This window comes from Medicago sativa, chromosome 4, assembly GCF_051527215.1.
Source record: "Medicago sativa cultivar Bolivia chromosome 4, Bolivia_mono, whole genome shotgun sequence".
Lineage (NCBI taxonomy): Eukaryota > Viridiplantae > Streptophyta > Magnoliopsida > Fabales > Fabaceae > Medicago > Medicago sativa.
In genome coordinates this window covers 19,117,755-19,136,098 of record NC_140752.1, presented here as the reverse complement: position 1 = coordinate 19,136,098, position 18,344 = coordinate 19,117,755, and the positions used below count along the sequence as shown (strand labels likewise).

General features: G+C 31.4%; 1 protein-coding gene and 3 pseudogenes across 1 annotated transcript; 3 read left to right on the top strand and 1 right to left on the bottom strand.

Annotated features, from left to right (window-relative positions):
* Window positions 1–1,418: 1,418 nt before the first annotated feature.
* On the bottom strand, window positions 1,419–3,107 carry LOC146926979 (uncharacterized; annotated as a pseudogene).
* A 1,804-nt stretch (window positions 3,108–4,911) lies between these two features.
* On the top strand, window positions 4,912–6,761 carry LOC146926978 (tobamovirus multiplication protein 2A-like). Its single transcript, XM_085708115.1, has 5 exons — window positions 4,912–5,054; window positions 5,429–5,528; window positions 5,735–5,815; window positions 6,079–6,177; window positions 6,305–6,761. Exons 1-5 carry the CDS (start codon window positions 4,912–4,914, stop codon window positions 6,683–6,685), a joined length of 804 nt encoding a protein of 267 aa, XP_085564241.1. The 3' UTR covers window positions 6,686–6,761.
* Window positions 6,762–8,330: 1,569 nt separating this feature from the next.
* On the top strand, window positions 8,331–9,551 carry LOC146926977 (protein FAR1-RELATED SEQUENCE 5-like; annotated as a pseudogene).
* A 6,318-nt stretch (window positions 9,552–15,869) lies between these two features.
* Window positions 15,870–16,811, top strand: LOC146926976 (F-box/kelch-repeat protein At1g74510 pseudogene; annotated as a pseudogene).
* The last annotated feature ends 1,533 nt before the right edge of the window (window positions 16,812–18,344 follow it).

Below are 18,344 nucleotides of genomic sequence, written 5' to 3'. Positions count from 1 at the left end.
TACAATATTAACAATCTAATTATTTTTTATATAATTATCGCAATGTTACGTCGCATGGGTCTTTTACTAGTTTGTGATATATAAGAGGCGAAGAGTAAATATAATACTAGTATTACGCCACACTAACGAAAAGATAGGCACCCACGTGTCCGTTTTTCTGCTCTTTTTATTGTGTTAATGTGTGTAGATTATCAACGATATTTTATAGAAATTTGTGTGTAAATTACAAATGATATTTTATATAATTTTTTTTATATATGTTAAAATTATAAATATAGATATTTGTAACTTTCAAACTCAACAAATCATGTTTATGTTTTTCAATGAGAACAATAATATAACAAATATAATAAAATTCTAATTTTTTTTTAAATAACACCAACAATATAACATTATTATAGGAAACTTGGATTAAAGATATAATTGGAATAACAAAAAAATCAGCTCAAAATCCCCCCAAAATCCCTTATTCTCATTATATATCTATACTATATATAAAGAAAATAGCATATTTCAGCTCTTTTGGGTTTACTTTTTCTCTTTCCAAAATTACCCTCAACTTTCAATACATATAGCACTTATAACAAATAGATAAGAGTAAATTTAAATATTAAAATAAAAGTGTAACAAACACGGTATGAGTATATAGATATCCAGTTTTTTTCCTTTATCATTTAAAAAGTGTAACAAACTAGAAGAGTATATCTATACTTACTTTTTCATTATCTCAATTATATCGTTGAACAATTTTTCCTATAATAATGATTATTGTTGGTGTCATTAAAAAATTACGAATTTAGATTATTTATTTGTTATATTGTTGGTGTCATTGAAATAGATAATCATAGTTAGTTTAGTTTGTTATAACTTGAAAGCAATAAACATTTATATCTTTAGTTTTAATCAAAATCAAAATTTAATAAAATACACCGTTCATAATTTTCAAACGTTATATCAATAAAAAGAGCGTAAAGACGGGCACTCACCAATAATATATAAAGAAAATAATCTCTTCTGGCTCTTTTGTGCTGGCTTTTTTCTCTTTCCAAAATTACCCTTAATTAACTTTCAATATTTTTTTTTAAGCAAAAAGTACTGGTGCAGATGGAGAACCAACTGCAACACCCTAAAAATATATAGATAAAAAGAAACAACAACAAAAGGAGAAGGGAGACATAAACCAAAACCTTCTCAAACAAGAAAAAGCAAAACAAAAAACAAAGCAAAAGAAAGAAATAAAAAGAAACAGAAAACAAGAGATAACAAGGAAAGAAACGAAACCCACGGATAGAACTCAAATCAATTCGGAGGTCTGCCCTTAAAACGAGTGTTATGAACCTGAAAACCTTTCTGCACACTCTTTTTCTTAGACTTAGAAACCTCAATAAAAGGATCTTCCCTAGTAGTAGAACGATTCTTCAAGTAGTTGATAGCTCTCTTTCTTCCTTATCTGTATAAACCCAAGGCTCACTATCACAAGCATTATTGTCTTTCAAATACGGCCGCAAAATCTCCAAGTCATGAGCGATGTTAGGATTTAAAACATCCTTAGAAATCATGACATTGGAAGAACTCAAATCATACCAAGGCTGAGGATCTTGATTATAATCTAAGTCCGTCACAGCATCACTCCATAGACCAACGATGCTCATATCCGAAAGTTTGTTGCTTTGTTGGTCTTCACTTTGTTTTTCAGTCATCACTTCCACATGTGATGATTGAACTTGAGCTGCCCCAATGGTAGAATATAGTTCTTCCTCAAGGTTTATAACCTCCCTCTCCAACAGATTTGTTGTTACTTCCTTGGATCTCATTAAGTCAAGAATAATAGGATCTTCATCCGCCACAGTTTTACTACAGCCTTGCACTGGAACATACCTTTTAAGGACATTCTTAACAGAATTATCTTTAATTGTCACCTCTTCACGAGCAATTTTGTTGGCATGATCTTTTTTACAATGATCCGATGAATGACCAGTTGAATTACAAGTGAAACAAAAGTATGGAGGATGTTCATACTCAATCTCAATGTCAAAAGCAAAATTATCTCTTTCAACACACAAAGTATATCAGGAATAAATCCAGCAAAATTGATATCTACTAGAACACGAGCATAATGACCAAATGAGTTGTTTCTAGTATTCTCATCAATTACTATAGGGGTACCAATAGCCCCAACAATCTCAAAAAGGATTATATCCTGCCATTATTCCAGAGGAAGATAATGAAAACGAACTCATACCTGACTATGAGTTTGAGTCTGATTATAGGCATTAAAATCTGGAGATGATCGTGATAAATGTAACAATCTTGGCTTCAAGTTCCAAGCACCATTCAACCAGACACTTCTAAGATCATCAGCAGAGGAGAATCGAAATTCAAAAAAACTCCTACCCAAAGGAATCATCTTCCATCGATCAATAGGTTTCCACAATTGTAAGAGTTTAGCGTGTAAGTCTTTAGAGGACAAAGGCTTGTCCCCTTTAAACCACAATAATCTACCATGGAGGTAATTGTTGCAATTAGCCAGACGAGATTGATAAAGATCCTCCGAAATTTTGATTGAAAGGGTATTACCTTTCAAACAAGGCTTGGGGAGTTCGGACAAAGGGACGTCTACTTTGTTGAGAAGGGCATGTGCAAAACTACGGGTTGAGACAGGCTGCGGAGTAGGCTTCGACGTATGTGAGACCAAGCAAGGTCAAGGACATACAAATTGTGCCGCGATAGCAGACATGACCAGACCTTCGAAACCTACAAAGCTGAAAAGAACAGTCTGCAAACAACAGAGAACAAATTGCAACCCAACAATATCAGATCAACACCCAATATAAATTCAAAAACAACAGCAACCTGGACCAACAGTTGAACAAGCAACGGAACAAAATCACGCCCAAATTCGTAGCAATCAGTCACACCCAAAATCAAAAGCGTGAACCCATAAACAAATCAAACGAAGAACACGAAGTAAAGAGCTAAATTGTGTCTCGAAGAAAAGGGACACACCCAGGAAACGAATCCGGAGAGGAGGTGACAAGATAGACCACCGTGTGAGTCGCCGACCTTCAAACCCTTGTTGGGTACTGTTCATCGGAGTCGCTCACCATGGGTTTCTTTTTTCTTCAAACTTTTAATACAAATAACACATATAACAAACAGATAAGAGTAAATTTAAATATTAATATAAAAATGTAACAAACATGATACGAGTATATATATTTCCAGATTTTTTTCCATTATCCTTTCAAAAAGTGTAACAAACTAGATAAGTATATTTATAATTACTTTTTCATTATCTCAATTATACCTTTAAACATCATTTTATACAATAATGATTGTTGTTGTTGTCATTAAAAAAAAATAAGAATTTAGATTATATTTTTTTATTATAGTGTTGGTGTCATTGAAATAGATAATCATGATTAGTTTGATTTTTTATATAATTTGAAAGCAAAAAACATTTATATTTTGACTTTTAATCAAAATGAAAATTTCATAAAAAAACATCATTCATAATTTTCAAGCATTAGCGCAATAAAAAAGCAGAAAGACAGACATGTAAGTGCCCGTCTTTTCTCTAGTAGTATATAGTATAGATTTCTTTTGTGAAAAAAATATATATATCATTTCACTTTTCTGTGAAAAAAAAAATTGTCACATCCCTTAAAAAAATCATGTCACATAATTCAAATTCTAAGTGCATAATTCAATCAAATATGATATAATATATTTGAGAAAAATTTATTTTTTAAAGATGAAAAAGGTTTTTTTTAAAAGTTAGGAGCCTAATTATTTAAAAAGAGAAAATATAGATAAAAGGAAAAAAGATGGAGCCAGCATATTTAGACATTTTTGTAATTTATTTTATATTTATAAAGAAAGAGAAGCTTCTACATTATTCAAATTTCAAATAAAAATCATTTCAATTCATTGATTACGATTTGATTAGCATATATAAAGAAAATTTTATAAGAAAATTCGAATGATAGAAAATTTTCTAAATTCATAAATTAAACTTTAACTTTTTTTTTTTTTATCTTATACTATATTTTTTTGATCTTATACTATATTAATGATTTGTGATTCAAATGGAAATACGTGTGCTGCTTAATTTTAATAATAATATCTTACTTCTATATTCTATTCAACCTTTTAAATTGAACTAGCAACAAACCCGTGCTAAGCACGAGTTTATGCTTTGCACGGGCTGGGGATCGAAACAGGTTTTGCATCAAAGGCGTATTTGTGATGTTATATATATTGAAAAATAAGAAAAAAAATTAATGATAAAGGTGACGTTAATGATAAAAATATTGAAATAGTTGATATTAAATATTATAAAATGGTAGACTAAAAATATGTCAAATCATAAAAAATAGTAAAGATCTCACGAATAATAAAATGATGTTAATGAGTCCCGTGTTTTTTATATATCATTTACAAATATTTTTATTTTTATATACATTTTTTTTAGGAGTTTTGTATGCATTTATAAATAATAAATATGTATCACATTCATGATTTTTAAATTAAATTATAATCACTCTTATTCTGCATCCCATTTGCCTAAAAAATAAATCATATTCTTATCCTTACATTAAATATTATTACAAAATAAAATCATTACATTAAAAATGAGATAAAATAAAATAATAAATATAGATTTTTTTACAAATAAATATAGATATTTAATTAATTATTTCAAAATATATATATATATATATATATATATATATAATAGTATATATTTTTCCTATCATTATAAACTTTCCTTTTTAAATTGATTATTAACTATGTGCTGTAAAACGTGTAAACCAGAGTTCATCTTGACACTTAACCATGTATATAAATAGAGTCTTGTGATATATAATTTTAATATACACTTTCTCTCTACTTGTAGCCAAATCAAAAATGGCCAAGAGACCATTTTTTGAGTTCATTTTGCAGGTGATCAATTTAGTCTTCCTTGTGTGGGGTTTAGGTACCTTAGGCTATGGATTAGCTTGCTTCTTCAAGTGGAGACAAACCCTTCCAAATGGAACTCATCGCTTGTTGCTTGCTCAACAATCTCAGGAAACACTTCCTAAGGCTTTGTATGTTCCCTTACCTTATACTAATATTTTTTGAAGAAACTTTATAATATATGTTTCCTTCAAAAATAATGAAGTTGTTTTTGAATGAGATTATATTAATTTGATTCACCTTATGCTATGTTTTTGAAGAATTATATTTTGATTATTTGAATCAAAGTTTAGATAAAGATGAAAAGAAAAATAACTATATGATGAATAAGATTTCAATATATGTGAGAAAAATTAATTTAAAATTAAGCAGATTCATCACATCAAACCTGATCAGTTTTCGAAAAAAAAATACACATATACTTGTGTTCTTATACTTCTTTTTCACTGTTTGACAAATTTTGCAGTTTTATTTACGCTATGATTGGAATTGGTGCAATCCTTTTGATTGTCTCTTGTTTGGGCTATGTTGGAACAGCAATAAGGAGCACATGTTGTTTGTTTACTGTATCCTAAAGTATATATGAAGTCATTGAAGTGAATAATTGATAACCTATCATATGAATAATTGATAACCACTATTGAATTATAGGTGAAAAAAGTTGTTAAAAGTAATTATTTTAAAAATTATTGTTTTTGTAGTTTACTTTTAAAATATTTTACCCAAATTTATTTTTCACCTTTGTTCATTTTCCTTAATTAAGATATTTCAGTATTGTGTGTTCTTGGTACCACTTATCATAGTTGAGTTGGGAATTGCTCTTATAATATTCTTTGATCACAGCTGGAAAAAGGTGAGAACACTTTCATTTCTCTTATAACCATTCATAGTGATCTAGTAATTTTGTCACTTAAATTGTTTTAGAATTTTCAATTTTACAAATCACATTAGGAAAAAAAAAAAAAAGAATTTACTAAATTTCAAATCAAATTCTTTGATCCCTATATGTAATTTATAGACTAAATTGTTCATTTACTCTTAATTCTCTATTATCATGGTTTAAATTAATTTGCAAAATAATTATTAATTTTCTATAACATTGCAAAATATTCATAGGTTATACCAAACGATATAGATGAAGACATCATCTATAATTTTTTCAATGACCATTGGAAAATCATCAGATGGATAGCTCTTGGGGAATTTATATTACAGGTAACATGAGATACACAATCTATTGAATAGAGAAAACAAACATATACAAATTTTGGTACATTTCTTTATATTGAAATCTCAAATCATTCAAATTTTTCTTGATTATTTTGCTTGTTTTCATTCTCAGATTATTGCTTTGATTCTGGCGATATATTTGCGATCTGTGTTTAGTTGCGCATGCTATGACAGTGATGATGAGCGTGTACAGAATTTCCTGCGTTCTAGAAAACAAAATTACAATAGGCTGGTCGCGCCACCACACACTGCCACTCTATCAAGGAGTTCCACTCGTGTCGGTGTTCGTGCCAATGCTAGAGATTCAACACAGCCTGCTAGCCCGTCAAATACCGCTGTCAATGTCAATGCTAGAGATGCAACAATGCCCGCTAGCTCGTCAAATTCCGATGTCAATGTCAATGCTAGAGATGCAACAAAGGCCGCTAGCTCGTCAAATACCGCTGCCAATGTCAATGTTAAAGATGCAACAAACTCTACCAATAATGTATAATTTGATGTAGAATCATTATATTTACATGGTTTTGCTTCGAAACTAAGTTTGATATAATATTGGTATAATTTTTTAAACAAACACATTATTATTTATCAATTACATTCAGATAGAGGTTTGGATATAAAATTATTTTACTTGACAAAAATTCAACACCAATGTGAAACTATATTATGACGTTAATGAAACATTAATGTGTGTGAACAATGTAAAACTATATTAGATCTTCCTCTTGTTGATGATGACTTAAACCAAAACAATATTACGTTAATGAAAATTTAATGTGTGTGAAGAATGTGTGAATAAATGAAGCAATATATAGAAGATGGAAAATATAGTAGAGATTATGAAGATTCACATATATTAATTAATGATTAACACCGGTTCATTCAATTTGAACTAATCTTGTCTTTACAACTTGTGAATTTTTTTTTCTCTCAAAAAGAAAAAAAAAAAACTTGTGAATTTTTTTTACTAGGGCTTGAAATTCGTCATCTGATCTGCGCTCTTACAACTATGTGATATATATCTCCACACTTTCTAAAGTTCTATCACTTTTTTGAAACATGTAAAAAATTTAGACCCTAAGGGTGTGTTTGGGAAGAGGGTTTAGGAGGGGAAGGGAGGGGAGGGCTCACTTTTATTTTTTAAATTACGAACAATGTAAAATGTCTTTTTAAGATAAATTAAGTGTTTTTGAAGTATTATATGATCATTTATCATGTTGTTAATTCAATTTTTTAAAAATCATTTTATAATGTCTTTAAATTAAAAAAGAAATGTAAGCCCTCCCCTCCATTCCCCTCCTAAACCCTCTTCCCAAACACACCCTAAATGACCAAATGACTCATTAAATTGAGTTCATGCGTAATTAGATCCAACATGTAACTCTCAATATATACATCCATCACTTTAATAAACTGAAAAATTAGTTCAATAATTCTCAAACAAAGATACGGAAATAAAAATAATAAAAAAGGGAAAGACAAATTAATAAATTTTAGAATGTGAACTTGTAAACTAAGAAATTTTGTCAAAACTTTGCTTTATGACAAAAGGAAAGAAAAATTATTCATTGAATTACTTTTTCTTAATACCAACAGTTTCCTCTTCAGCTGAAACTGATTTGGTACATATTTGTACAATATAATTTCCAATAGCATCTGAATTTGTCGACATTAAAGAGAGCAAAATGCAGAGAAAAAGATGAAGCAATGTTATAAAATAAATGGTCGGCTGGCATTCTTGCATATAAGGTTTTAAATACCACCCTGTCAATAGCATTCAATGTGTGTGTATAATTTATATTTAACAAAAAAATAAAACTATTTTGAAAGAAAAAAAAAACCATGTTTAACAAAATTCTTCATATGAATATGTGTGTGTGTGTCTTTAATATAAACATTAGTTAATCTTGTCATCAACAGATTGATGTGGCCCTAAAACATTATCATGGAAAGATATACTTTTTTTTTTGTCAAGTAGCCTAATTGTTAAAAAAATCACCCTTAAGGTGCATAAATGGGGATTCGGGGTTCACCCTTAAGGTGCATAGAGGTTTGGACATAAAATTATTTTACTTCTTTTTTTTAATAGCTTGACTTATGTTGTTGTTCTTGTTGTTCCTTGGATAGTTTAATCAAACATGGCATCTACAAATGTTGATTGGAAGCCAGAGCTCGGAATGGGATTTGATATTATGGAAGAGGCTAAACAATTTTGGCTTGTTTATGGTTTACGTGTGGGCTTCAGAGTTAGAGTACGTTTTACAAACAAGAAGAAAGACGGTAGTGTAACGTCATGTAGGTTGGTTTGTTGTAAGAAATGGCTAAAGAATAAAGGGAACAAAAATACATATGAAGGAAAATATGAGAGAGCCGATACTAGAACAAATTGCCTTGCAAGAATTACACTTTCACGTTGTAAGAACGAAAAGTTGGTCATCCATGAGTTTGTAGATGAAGATAACCATGAACTACAAAATCCAGAGACAACACACATGCTCGATCACATAGAAAGATAACTGAAGTACAAGCATATGAGATTGATATGGCCAATGACTCTGGATTAAGATAGAAGTTCACATTTCAACTTATGACCACACATGCAGGGCATAAAGCTAATGTAGGATTTACAGAGAAGGATGTAAGAAACTACATCACTACAAAAAGACAAAGAAGTATGGCGTATGGTGAGATTGGATGTCTTTCACAATATTTTCAACGACAATTGTTGGAGAATCCATCTTTCTCTCATGCATATCATATGGATGCAGAAGAACAAATTACAAACGTGTTTTTGTCTGATGCACGTATGATTTTGTATTACGGGTATTTTGGTGATGTTGTTTCATTAGATACCACATATTGTACCAACCATGCCAATAAACCACTTGCTTTTTTCTTTCTTTCTGGTTTTAACCATTGTAGAGGTTCAATCATTTTTGGTGCAGCACTAATGTATGATGAGACAGTGCGTCATTTAAATGGTTGTTTGATACATTTTTACAAGCACACAACAACAAAAAACCAAAGACGATCTTCAATGACCAAGATCAAGCAATGGCAAGTGCACTTGCAAAAGTGATGCCTGAAACTCACCATGGTTTATGCACATGGCACTTGTTACAAAATGGAGTCAAACATCTAGGGAATTTGATGAAGGGAGGAACTTTTCTGTTTATATACAAAAATGCATGTATGATATTGACAATGGATCAGATTTTGAGAAACTTTGGTTTGATTTGATCAACGAATATAATATTCGTGATAAACCTTGGATCAAGTCAACTTATGCCATTAGAAAAATGGGTTGCGTGTTATATGAAGGAAGTGTTAACACTTGGCATGCGAAGTACACAACTTAGTTCTAATGCTCACTTCAAGTCTTGTATGAAACCAAATGTGGATATCCTACAATTCTTCAATCATTTCGAAAGAGTTGTTGATGAGAAGAGAGCAAAATATTTGAGTTGTGTGTATGAATCCTCACATAAGCTTTTAAGGTTGTAATATGTAATTCAATCCTTGTCCAGTTACGGCTTTGAATCAGGTAAGAAATGACTCTTTAATATTTAATTCGGAAGTGTTTGGGAATATACAAAAGAGGAAGATTATTCTTGAGAAAAGAATTAAAGGAATTCAATTATCTATTGAGATGGTTGATTCTGCCAGATTAGTGTACCTTGAGCAGGAACTTCAACAAGAATATGATATAGTACTTTTCCAAGAGGAACTCCATTGGTATAAACAATCTAAGGAAAAATGGATCAGGTGTGAGGATTAAAATACCAAATATTTTTACGCTCAGACGGTTATTTGAAGAAAACGTAATAGAATCCATGTGATTCACCTTCCTAACGACATATGGTGTACGGATGATGATTTCCTGAAAGATGAGGCGTAGAGATATTTCAAGCAATCATTTTGTAGCTCTTCACAACAGACAAGTAATGTTCCACCTAGTGATGGATTGCATGTTCCCAAACTTTCTAAGGAAGCTACTAATATTTTGACTCAAGTGGTAGCCAAAGAAGAGGTAACTAAGGCACTCAATCAGATGCATGTGTTTAAGTCCCTGGGACCAGATGTATTTCAATGTATCTGCTTCAAACAATATTGGCATATTGTGGGGGGAGATGTGACTACTCTTGTGACTCAATCATTTGCTACAGGTACTTTTGATTCAGTTATTGCAGAAACTCTAATAGCTCGTATCCCTAAAGTTGACTGTCTACAAAGCTTTAAGGAGTTTCGACCAATAATTTTATGCAATACCATATACAAACTTATCACGAAAGTGTTGGTGAAAAGATTGAGGCTTTTTCGAGACCAAATAGTTGGATCGTATCAGAGTAGTTTTCTCCCTTGTATGGGTACAATGGATAATGCTATTATTTTGCAAGAAGTTATTCATTTGATGCACACATCGAAGAAAACGAAGGGAGATGTGGTATATAACATTGATTTGGAGAAAGCTTATGGTCATGTGAGCAAGTCTTTCCTATGGAGCTGTCTCTAACACTTTGGTTTTCCATTTATTACTATTGATTTAGTTATGCATTGTGTGTCTGCTTTAAGCCTCTCACTCATTTGGAACGGCACAACGTTACCTGCTTTTACTCCTACTCGTGGATTGCATCAAGGGGGTCCTCTCTTCCCTTATCTTTTTGTGATATGTATGGAGTTTTTGTCCCATGATATTTTGAAGCCAGTGAAGTTGAATCATTAGAAGGCGGTGAGCATATCTCGCAATGGACCGACTTTATCCCACTTATTTTCTGTGGATGGATATTGTTTTGTTTACTAAGGCTACAAGATCTCAAGTTGTCATGGTGGAAGGGATTTTGACAAATTTTGAAAATATGTTAGGTTTGAAAGTTAATATCTCAAATTCCAGAGACTTTTTTTCCAACTACCACTATAAAAAGTATGATTGAATCGATGTTTGCGACAATTGGAATACGGCAAACCTCTTCACTGGAGAAGTATCTTGGATTCCCTATGGTTCATGGGTGGTTGACTAAGAGTGGCTATGAGTTTTTGATTGATAACATTCAAAGGAGATTAGCTTCCTAGAAGAACAAGCTCTTTAACAAGGCGGGTAGATTGGCCCTAGTACCGCTGGTGTTAACAAGGCGGGTAGATTGGTTACCTTATTCTGTTTATGAGCAAATAGATAAGTATCCACATAGTTTTTTTGTGGAATGGGAACAAGGACAAGGGTGTCCATCTGGTGGGATTGTATAAGATCCCTAGGCTGCGGAAAGTTGGTGGTTTGGGTATTCAAAGGGCTCATGAATCAAATACAACTATGCTGGGGAAACTGGTTTGGGACATTCTTTGTAATTCAGATAAGTTATGGGTATGTTTGCTTCGACACAAGTTTTTTAATGACAAGTTCTTTCTTGATATGGCCACAACCCTAGGTACCACTGTATGGAATTCTATTATGAAAGTAAAGGAAACACTTCGAATTGGGTTCGATAATAGACTGGAAGATGGGTCTTCTTCCTTTTGGTATGCACCATGGACCAAATTTAGGAAGTTGTGTGAGAAAGTTTTATATGTTGATACTCATCATGTCCACTTGATAATAGCTGATGTGGTTCAAGATGATGCTTGAGTGTTGGATCCTCTATACACCCAACGTCCTTCTCCTGTATCTGAGGCTATCTGTGGCACCCTGGTGTATTTGAATGATTGGATTATGGATGGCTTCACTTGGAAGGGTAATCTGGATGGTGTGTATTCAGTGAAAGTTGGGTATATTGGCTTCTGAAGTGGAATGTTCATGAGGATGAGATGGGATTGTGGAAGTGGATTTGGCCTTTAGCTGCTCCTGAAAAGATTAAGTTTCTATATTGGACCGTTTGCCATGATGTTGTTCCTACGATGTAGCTGCTGCATAACAGAGGTATACAAACCACTAACAACTGTCCAAGTTGCCTTAATAGTGGTGAGAGTATCATGTATTATTTTTGAGATTGTACGTTTGTTAAGAATCTATGGCTTGCTCTTGGATTCGACAATATTAACTTCTATTAGGAGCATTTTATGGTCACATGGCTCAGACAAGGCGTGTTTAGTGCAAATATTCATTTATTCTTTTATGCTCTTTGGTGGATTTGATGCGTACTAAACTCACTTTGTATGGAGAATGAGATAATTTCTATTTTTTCCTTGAAGGTAAAAATTTACAATTTGGCAGCCCTTCTCCGTTCTATTTTCTCCCTGGCTTTATCCACGAATATTGGAGGTCGTTATATGACTTGGCACCCAGATGAAAGTATGGTCGTTGTCTTGAATGTTAATGGCAGCAGTCTTGAAAATCGCGGAATATCTGGTTTTGGCTTTATGGGTTTGCTGGTAATGTTGGTATTTCCACCATCATACACGTCGAGTTGTTAGCTCTGTATCATGGCTTGAAAGTAGCTTGGGAAAGAGGATATACGGAGGTGATTTGATTCGACGTTGGTTGTTTTGTTAGTTTCAACCATGGTGAATCCTTGGCATCATTATGCGGCAATCATCAGTAATGTGCAGGATTTGTTGCAAAGGAGACGGAGCATTCATCTACAACATTTTGTAAGGGAGTCGAATTTGTCCGCGGATTTCATTTCTAAAGTAGGAGCTGCAAGTTCTAAGATTTGGCGTGAGTTTTTGTAGTCACCAGAGGGTTTACTTCCGCTCTTGCAAGCTGATGTCCGGCGAGAGATGTATCACATAGACTATTTTTTAACTGATTTTTGTTTTCTTTTCATTTTGTTAGTTCTTATCCCAAAAAAAAATACATTAATCCCAGTTTTGGTCGAATATTTTATATTTTTATTGCTATACGTTTTTTTTTTTTTGTTGAATGGATTGCCATTACTTGTATGGTCAAAATTTATATTAAAGTAGTCAAAGATTTTTGTTAAATTAAAATTAACTTATTATATTTAAATAATTTTTATAATATAAATATATTAATTATATAGTATAAAGAGGGAAAATGGAGTTACTCCACGAGTAACTATAAGTAAAATTACATTATATAATCACTCACTACTTTTTCTAAATAACCATATGGAGGAGTCAAGGATGATCATCTACAGTTAAAACTTTATAAATTAATAATGTCAGGACCGGAGAAATTTATTAATTTAGAGAGTTATTAATTTATCGATAAATTAATAATTATTAATTTAAAGAGTTTTTAAGTAATTATACTGTACATACCAAACAAAAAGGCAAATTAGTCTATGCCTCTTAGAATTACGTTGCAGCGAACCTTGAGACTCAACGTAAATTAGTAACTACTGTGTTCATATGCATTGGAAATCAATAATGACTTTTGAAGTGCAGTAAATTTAAACAAGAGGAACAAATGTGTTCAATGTATTCTTAGTATATTTTTTTTTCAGTTTCTATGAATTATTAATTTATGATTTTCTTGGGACCGAAAATTATAAAGGGATCTCCTGAAAAATTATTATCTTATTATTTTATCAAGTTTTTCAATTTTTTACATTGGCCCAAGTCGGGACCAGACAAATTTATTATTTTAGAGAGTTTATTAATTTACCGAGTATTAAATTAAAGAGTTTCTACAGTACTTAAGATGACCAAATCCTTTCACACTTAGACCAATTCATTTTTGAAGTAATAACTCTCTTTATAGTTTCTAGAATAACTTGATTTCTCATCACATAAAAAATATACTAAATTCTATAACATATTAATTACGTATTATCTTTTGAATTAATAAATACTCCCTCTGTTCTATTTTAATTGTCGATTTTCAGAAGAAGAAAAAAAATCATATTTGTTTGTCATTTTCAACATTCTATTAAACATTAACAAAATCTACCCATAGTCTACCCATAGAAAATTGTCGAATTAGTAAAAAAAAAACCATATTTGTTTGTCATTTTCACACAATACATGTAAATTTAAAGGTAAAATTAAATTTAATGGGATTTGAACAAAGTCTACCCATAGAAAACTTCAGTTTTAAAACTTCATAATTACTCTTATTTATATATAGTTGAAATTTAAAAAATAAAACACCGACATGGTGTTGAGAGTTGCTAAAAAAAAACATAGTTTCAAGAGAGTTGGTAAAATAGCACTTCCCAATGAGAAAAAAAATCATTTAATAGGTAGTCTATCTCATGTGAAAAAGTGGATGTTCCATTGTCATCACGAGGATTAGTCGCATAAAGGGATTTTACTGTTGGATACCTTAGACCATGTACTAGAGGTCAAAGATCCAAATTACGTTGGTTTAGGGAAAAAAGTAGAAAGCGAGAAAAAGACTAAAGTTTAAATAAAGTGAAACGAGATGATGTGGTGGAAAAGAAAGATAAAACAAAAAATAAAGTAAATTAAAAGATAAAAATTTCTATACAATGAACCAAGTTCACAATATTTTCAAGTAACGGACGTCAGTGGTTTGCACTATCTGGTTTTCGTACACTATAGGTGCATACATTTCTTTGAAATACAACTTAATATTATTTTTACTATAAATAAAGAATAATATTGACACACAAACAATTTGATCTCTCAAATATAAAATATTAACGAGAGAGTATATACACTCTGGAGAATAGAGAAGTTGTAGATAGAGAACTAACTTTCCAGTTCTTCCAAAGTCGTAAGTTTTTCTTCTTGCGCTCTCATTTAATTTTGATCTGATTTTTTTCAAGCAGGTTTTCTTTTTCCTACTTGGCAATCCTTTTGTTTCAATTTTTTAGTACTAATAATCTTGTAGCAATAGGGGAGTGAGATTCATGCAAATTCTACTTACAAGGGATCCTTTCTCAAAAGTTATTTTGTTGATGGAATTTTTTTTAAAGACTGAAGATGGAATGGTGTAGACTTTAAATTCGGATATGCTACATTTTAATTTATATTATAAGGTAACCTATGTGTATTTGACTTTGAAAATCATAAGTTATTAGGACATTAAATCTTTATTTTTTATCATCATTTTTTATAAGATGGTATCATAAACTGGATACTCACTTCCATGTTTGTGATCCTTGTGTCAAATATTTGTATCCATAAGCATCAATTTATGATTCAACATAAATTTCTGCTTCATTTGAATTAAAAACGGTTTATTGATGGAAATTGTTTAATATTTTTTGTTGATTGTACTTTACTATTTGACATTTTTATGCATGTTTACTCAGGTTTCTGTGTGGGCTTGTGTGTATTTAATACCAAATTCATATAAGTAAGAGAACCAGTTGGATTTTGAGGCTCATCGCTTGATGGATCTTCCAAGCAATAATCATCAACTAGATGTAGAAGAAAAGCAGGCCATGTCAAAAAAGTTAGACAAGCAAGTAGATGATCCCAAGGAAGAGGAAAAGTCGAACAATGAAGAAGAGGACAAGCAAAATAACGCCATTTTTCTTGTCCATTCCATAGACAACGTGAATGGAAAAAGGTATGTCATTATGGTTTCTGACTCAAATTTGCTCAGTGAGCATCTCGGTCGAGATATATCAATCCATTGTCTTCTTCGATTGTCAAGATCTGATTACGGTTCAATTGCTGCATTGAACAAGAGCTTTCGATCGCTAATTAGATCAGGAGAACTATATAAGTTAAGGAGAAAAGTGGGCATAGTAAAACATTAGGTGTACTTCTCTTGTGAAGCCCTTAAATGGGAGGCTTTTGATCCAAATCGTAATTGATGGATACATTTGCCTAGAATGACTTGTGATACATGTTTTATGTTGTCGGATAGGGAATCGTTGGCTGTTGGTACTGAGCTTCTAGTCTTTGGAAAAGAATTAATGGCTCCTATCATTCATAGGTATAGCCTTCTGACAAGTATGTGGTCAGTTGGAAAAATGATGAATACTCCGAGATGCTTGTTTGGTTCGGCTAGTCTTGGAGAAATTGCAATACTAGCTGGTGGTTGTGATCCATGTGGCAACATATTGAGCTCTGCTGAGCTTTATAACGCAGACACTGGAAAATGGGAGACCCTTCCAAACATGAATAAAGCAAGAAAAATGTGTTCAAGTGTATTTATGAATGGAAAATTTTATGTCCTTGGTGGGATAGCAGCTGACAAAAAAACACAGCTTACATGTGGTAAGGAGTTTGATATGAAGACAAAAAAATGGCGTGAAATACCCAACATGCTTCCAGTACGAACTGGAGTGTTTGAGACACCACCTTCTTTTGGGTCACCTCCCTTGATTGCAGTTGTAAAAAATGTATTGTATGTTGCATATTATGGACAACAAGAAGTAAAGAAGTATGATAAAGACAACAACTCTTGGGTCATCATTGGAAGCTTTCCTGAGCAAGCTACCTCGATGAATGGTTGGGGACTAGCATTTCGAGCATGTGGAAATAAACTACTATTTCTTGGAGGTCGCACGATGGAAATCAATGCTTGGATCCCAAATGAAGGAGAACCACAATGGAATCGGCTTGCAGGAAAGCAATCCGAGAGCTATGTGCGTAACTGCACTGTAATGGGGTGTTGAAGGAATTTTTTTTACTTGTTTAGATTATTTCATGTTTTCAATTTAGCTCAAAATATTGTTGTATAATTACTTTTGTTTTGTTGTTGTGGGTGTTGCTTTTATAATATTGGATTTCTATGATTTTTATTATATTATTGCTGTTGTTTTATATTTCCATTTTCTTACTGGTGTTAGTGAGAAAGTATTTAGCTAGTTATTATGTAGGGTTGTCAAAGGTTTTTATTTGCTGGAATGAGAGATATACATTAAAATGAGGGTTTTATATTTTGAAGACTAAAGCGAAAGTGTCACAAAAAGAAGGGTTTAAATTTTAACATTTTTTAATTTATAACCTATAACTCAAAATGCTTGATGAAGTTAATAAGGTCAATTTGACACTAATGAAAGCTTCTTGTGTTGGAAAGATTAAGTCATAATATGAAACTTATGAAATTTGATAATAAAATATGCAATAGGTTTTAGTCCTATATTTACATACTTAAATGTGCATAATTTCTTACAAGTAAAATTAACATGTGTAAGAAACAAGATACATTTTTTTTATAAAACTTCTTCATATTTCACAACACCTCGACCTTCTTATTAATAACGAAAGTTTTTCACTATGAACATCACTTGGATTATGCAAAAATTAATTAATGTACAGAGCACAAACAAGATAGGGTAATATTGCACAATAATTTTATTGAATTTATGTATTTATATTTTTACTAAGTTATGTATCTTTTTAGAGAGTAATATATGTTAGATTCTCCAATGGAAGAAAATATATGCAAAGATAACATCAGTCTAAATGAAACTTTACAAAAAAACCATAAAATGTTCAATAAATGATGACGTTTATTTAAAAATGCCATTTAAATTAGAAAGGAAGGTCTAGAATCAGAGTATGATGATAAAGATTTTGTTTCTTGATCAAAATGTTAAAACAAATACCTTATTATATTTAAAACTTTGTCAAACAGAGATCATGAACATGTGGAAGCCAAATTCACTAATAAACCAATACACAACCATCAATCTCAACCCGCCACAATAGAGTCCACATGCATGAAAACCTAAAGCACCAAAACTTTCAAAGACCTCCTATAATTAACACAACACTCTCTCTCTCTCTCTCTCTCTCTCTCTCTCTCACTCTCTCTCTCTCTCTCTCTCTCTCTCTCTCTCTCTCTCTATCTATCTATCTATCTCTATCTATCTATCTATCTATCTATCTATCTATATATATAAACTCATTTGCGGATTTTTACAAATATTAAAAATAATTGCTTTTTCTATCTAAAAAAAATTGATTTGGTAATTAATGAGTATATTTATGTATAATTATAACTAAATTTTAATTTGTGTATAAATATATTGGATATTAATTTTTCATAGTCAAATCCAAATTAGTTATAAATATATTTGCAAAAATGTATTAAATACGTATAGAAATTTTAAATAATACTTATATTTGTATAATTTTGTTTTTTTAAAATGTGCTTATATATAAAGATGGAAGAAGTATATGCATACAATATTTTTGTATGAAATTTTGATATTAGTATATCAACATGATTACTGTGTAGTTACCAAACTTTTCTATTTCATCACTACTTTCCTCCCAAAGTGAATCATTTTATAAGTTATTTGGTAGTGTAGTTTAAAAACTAACATAAA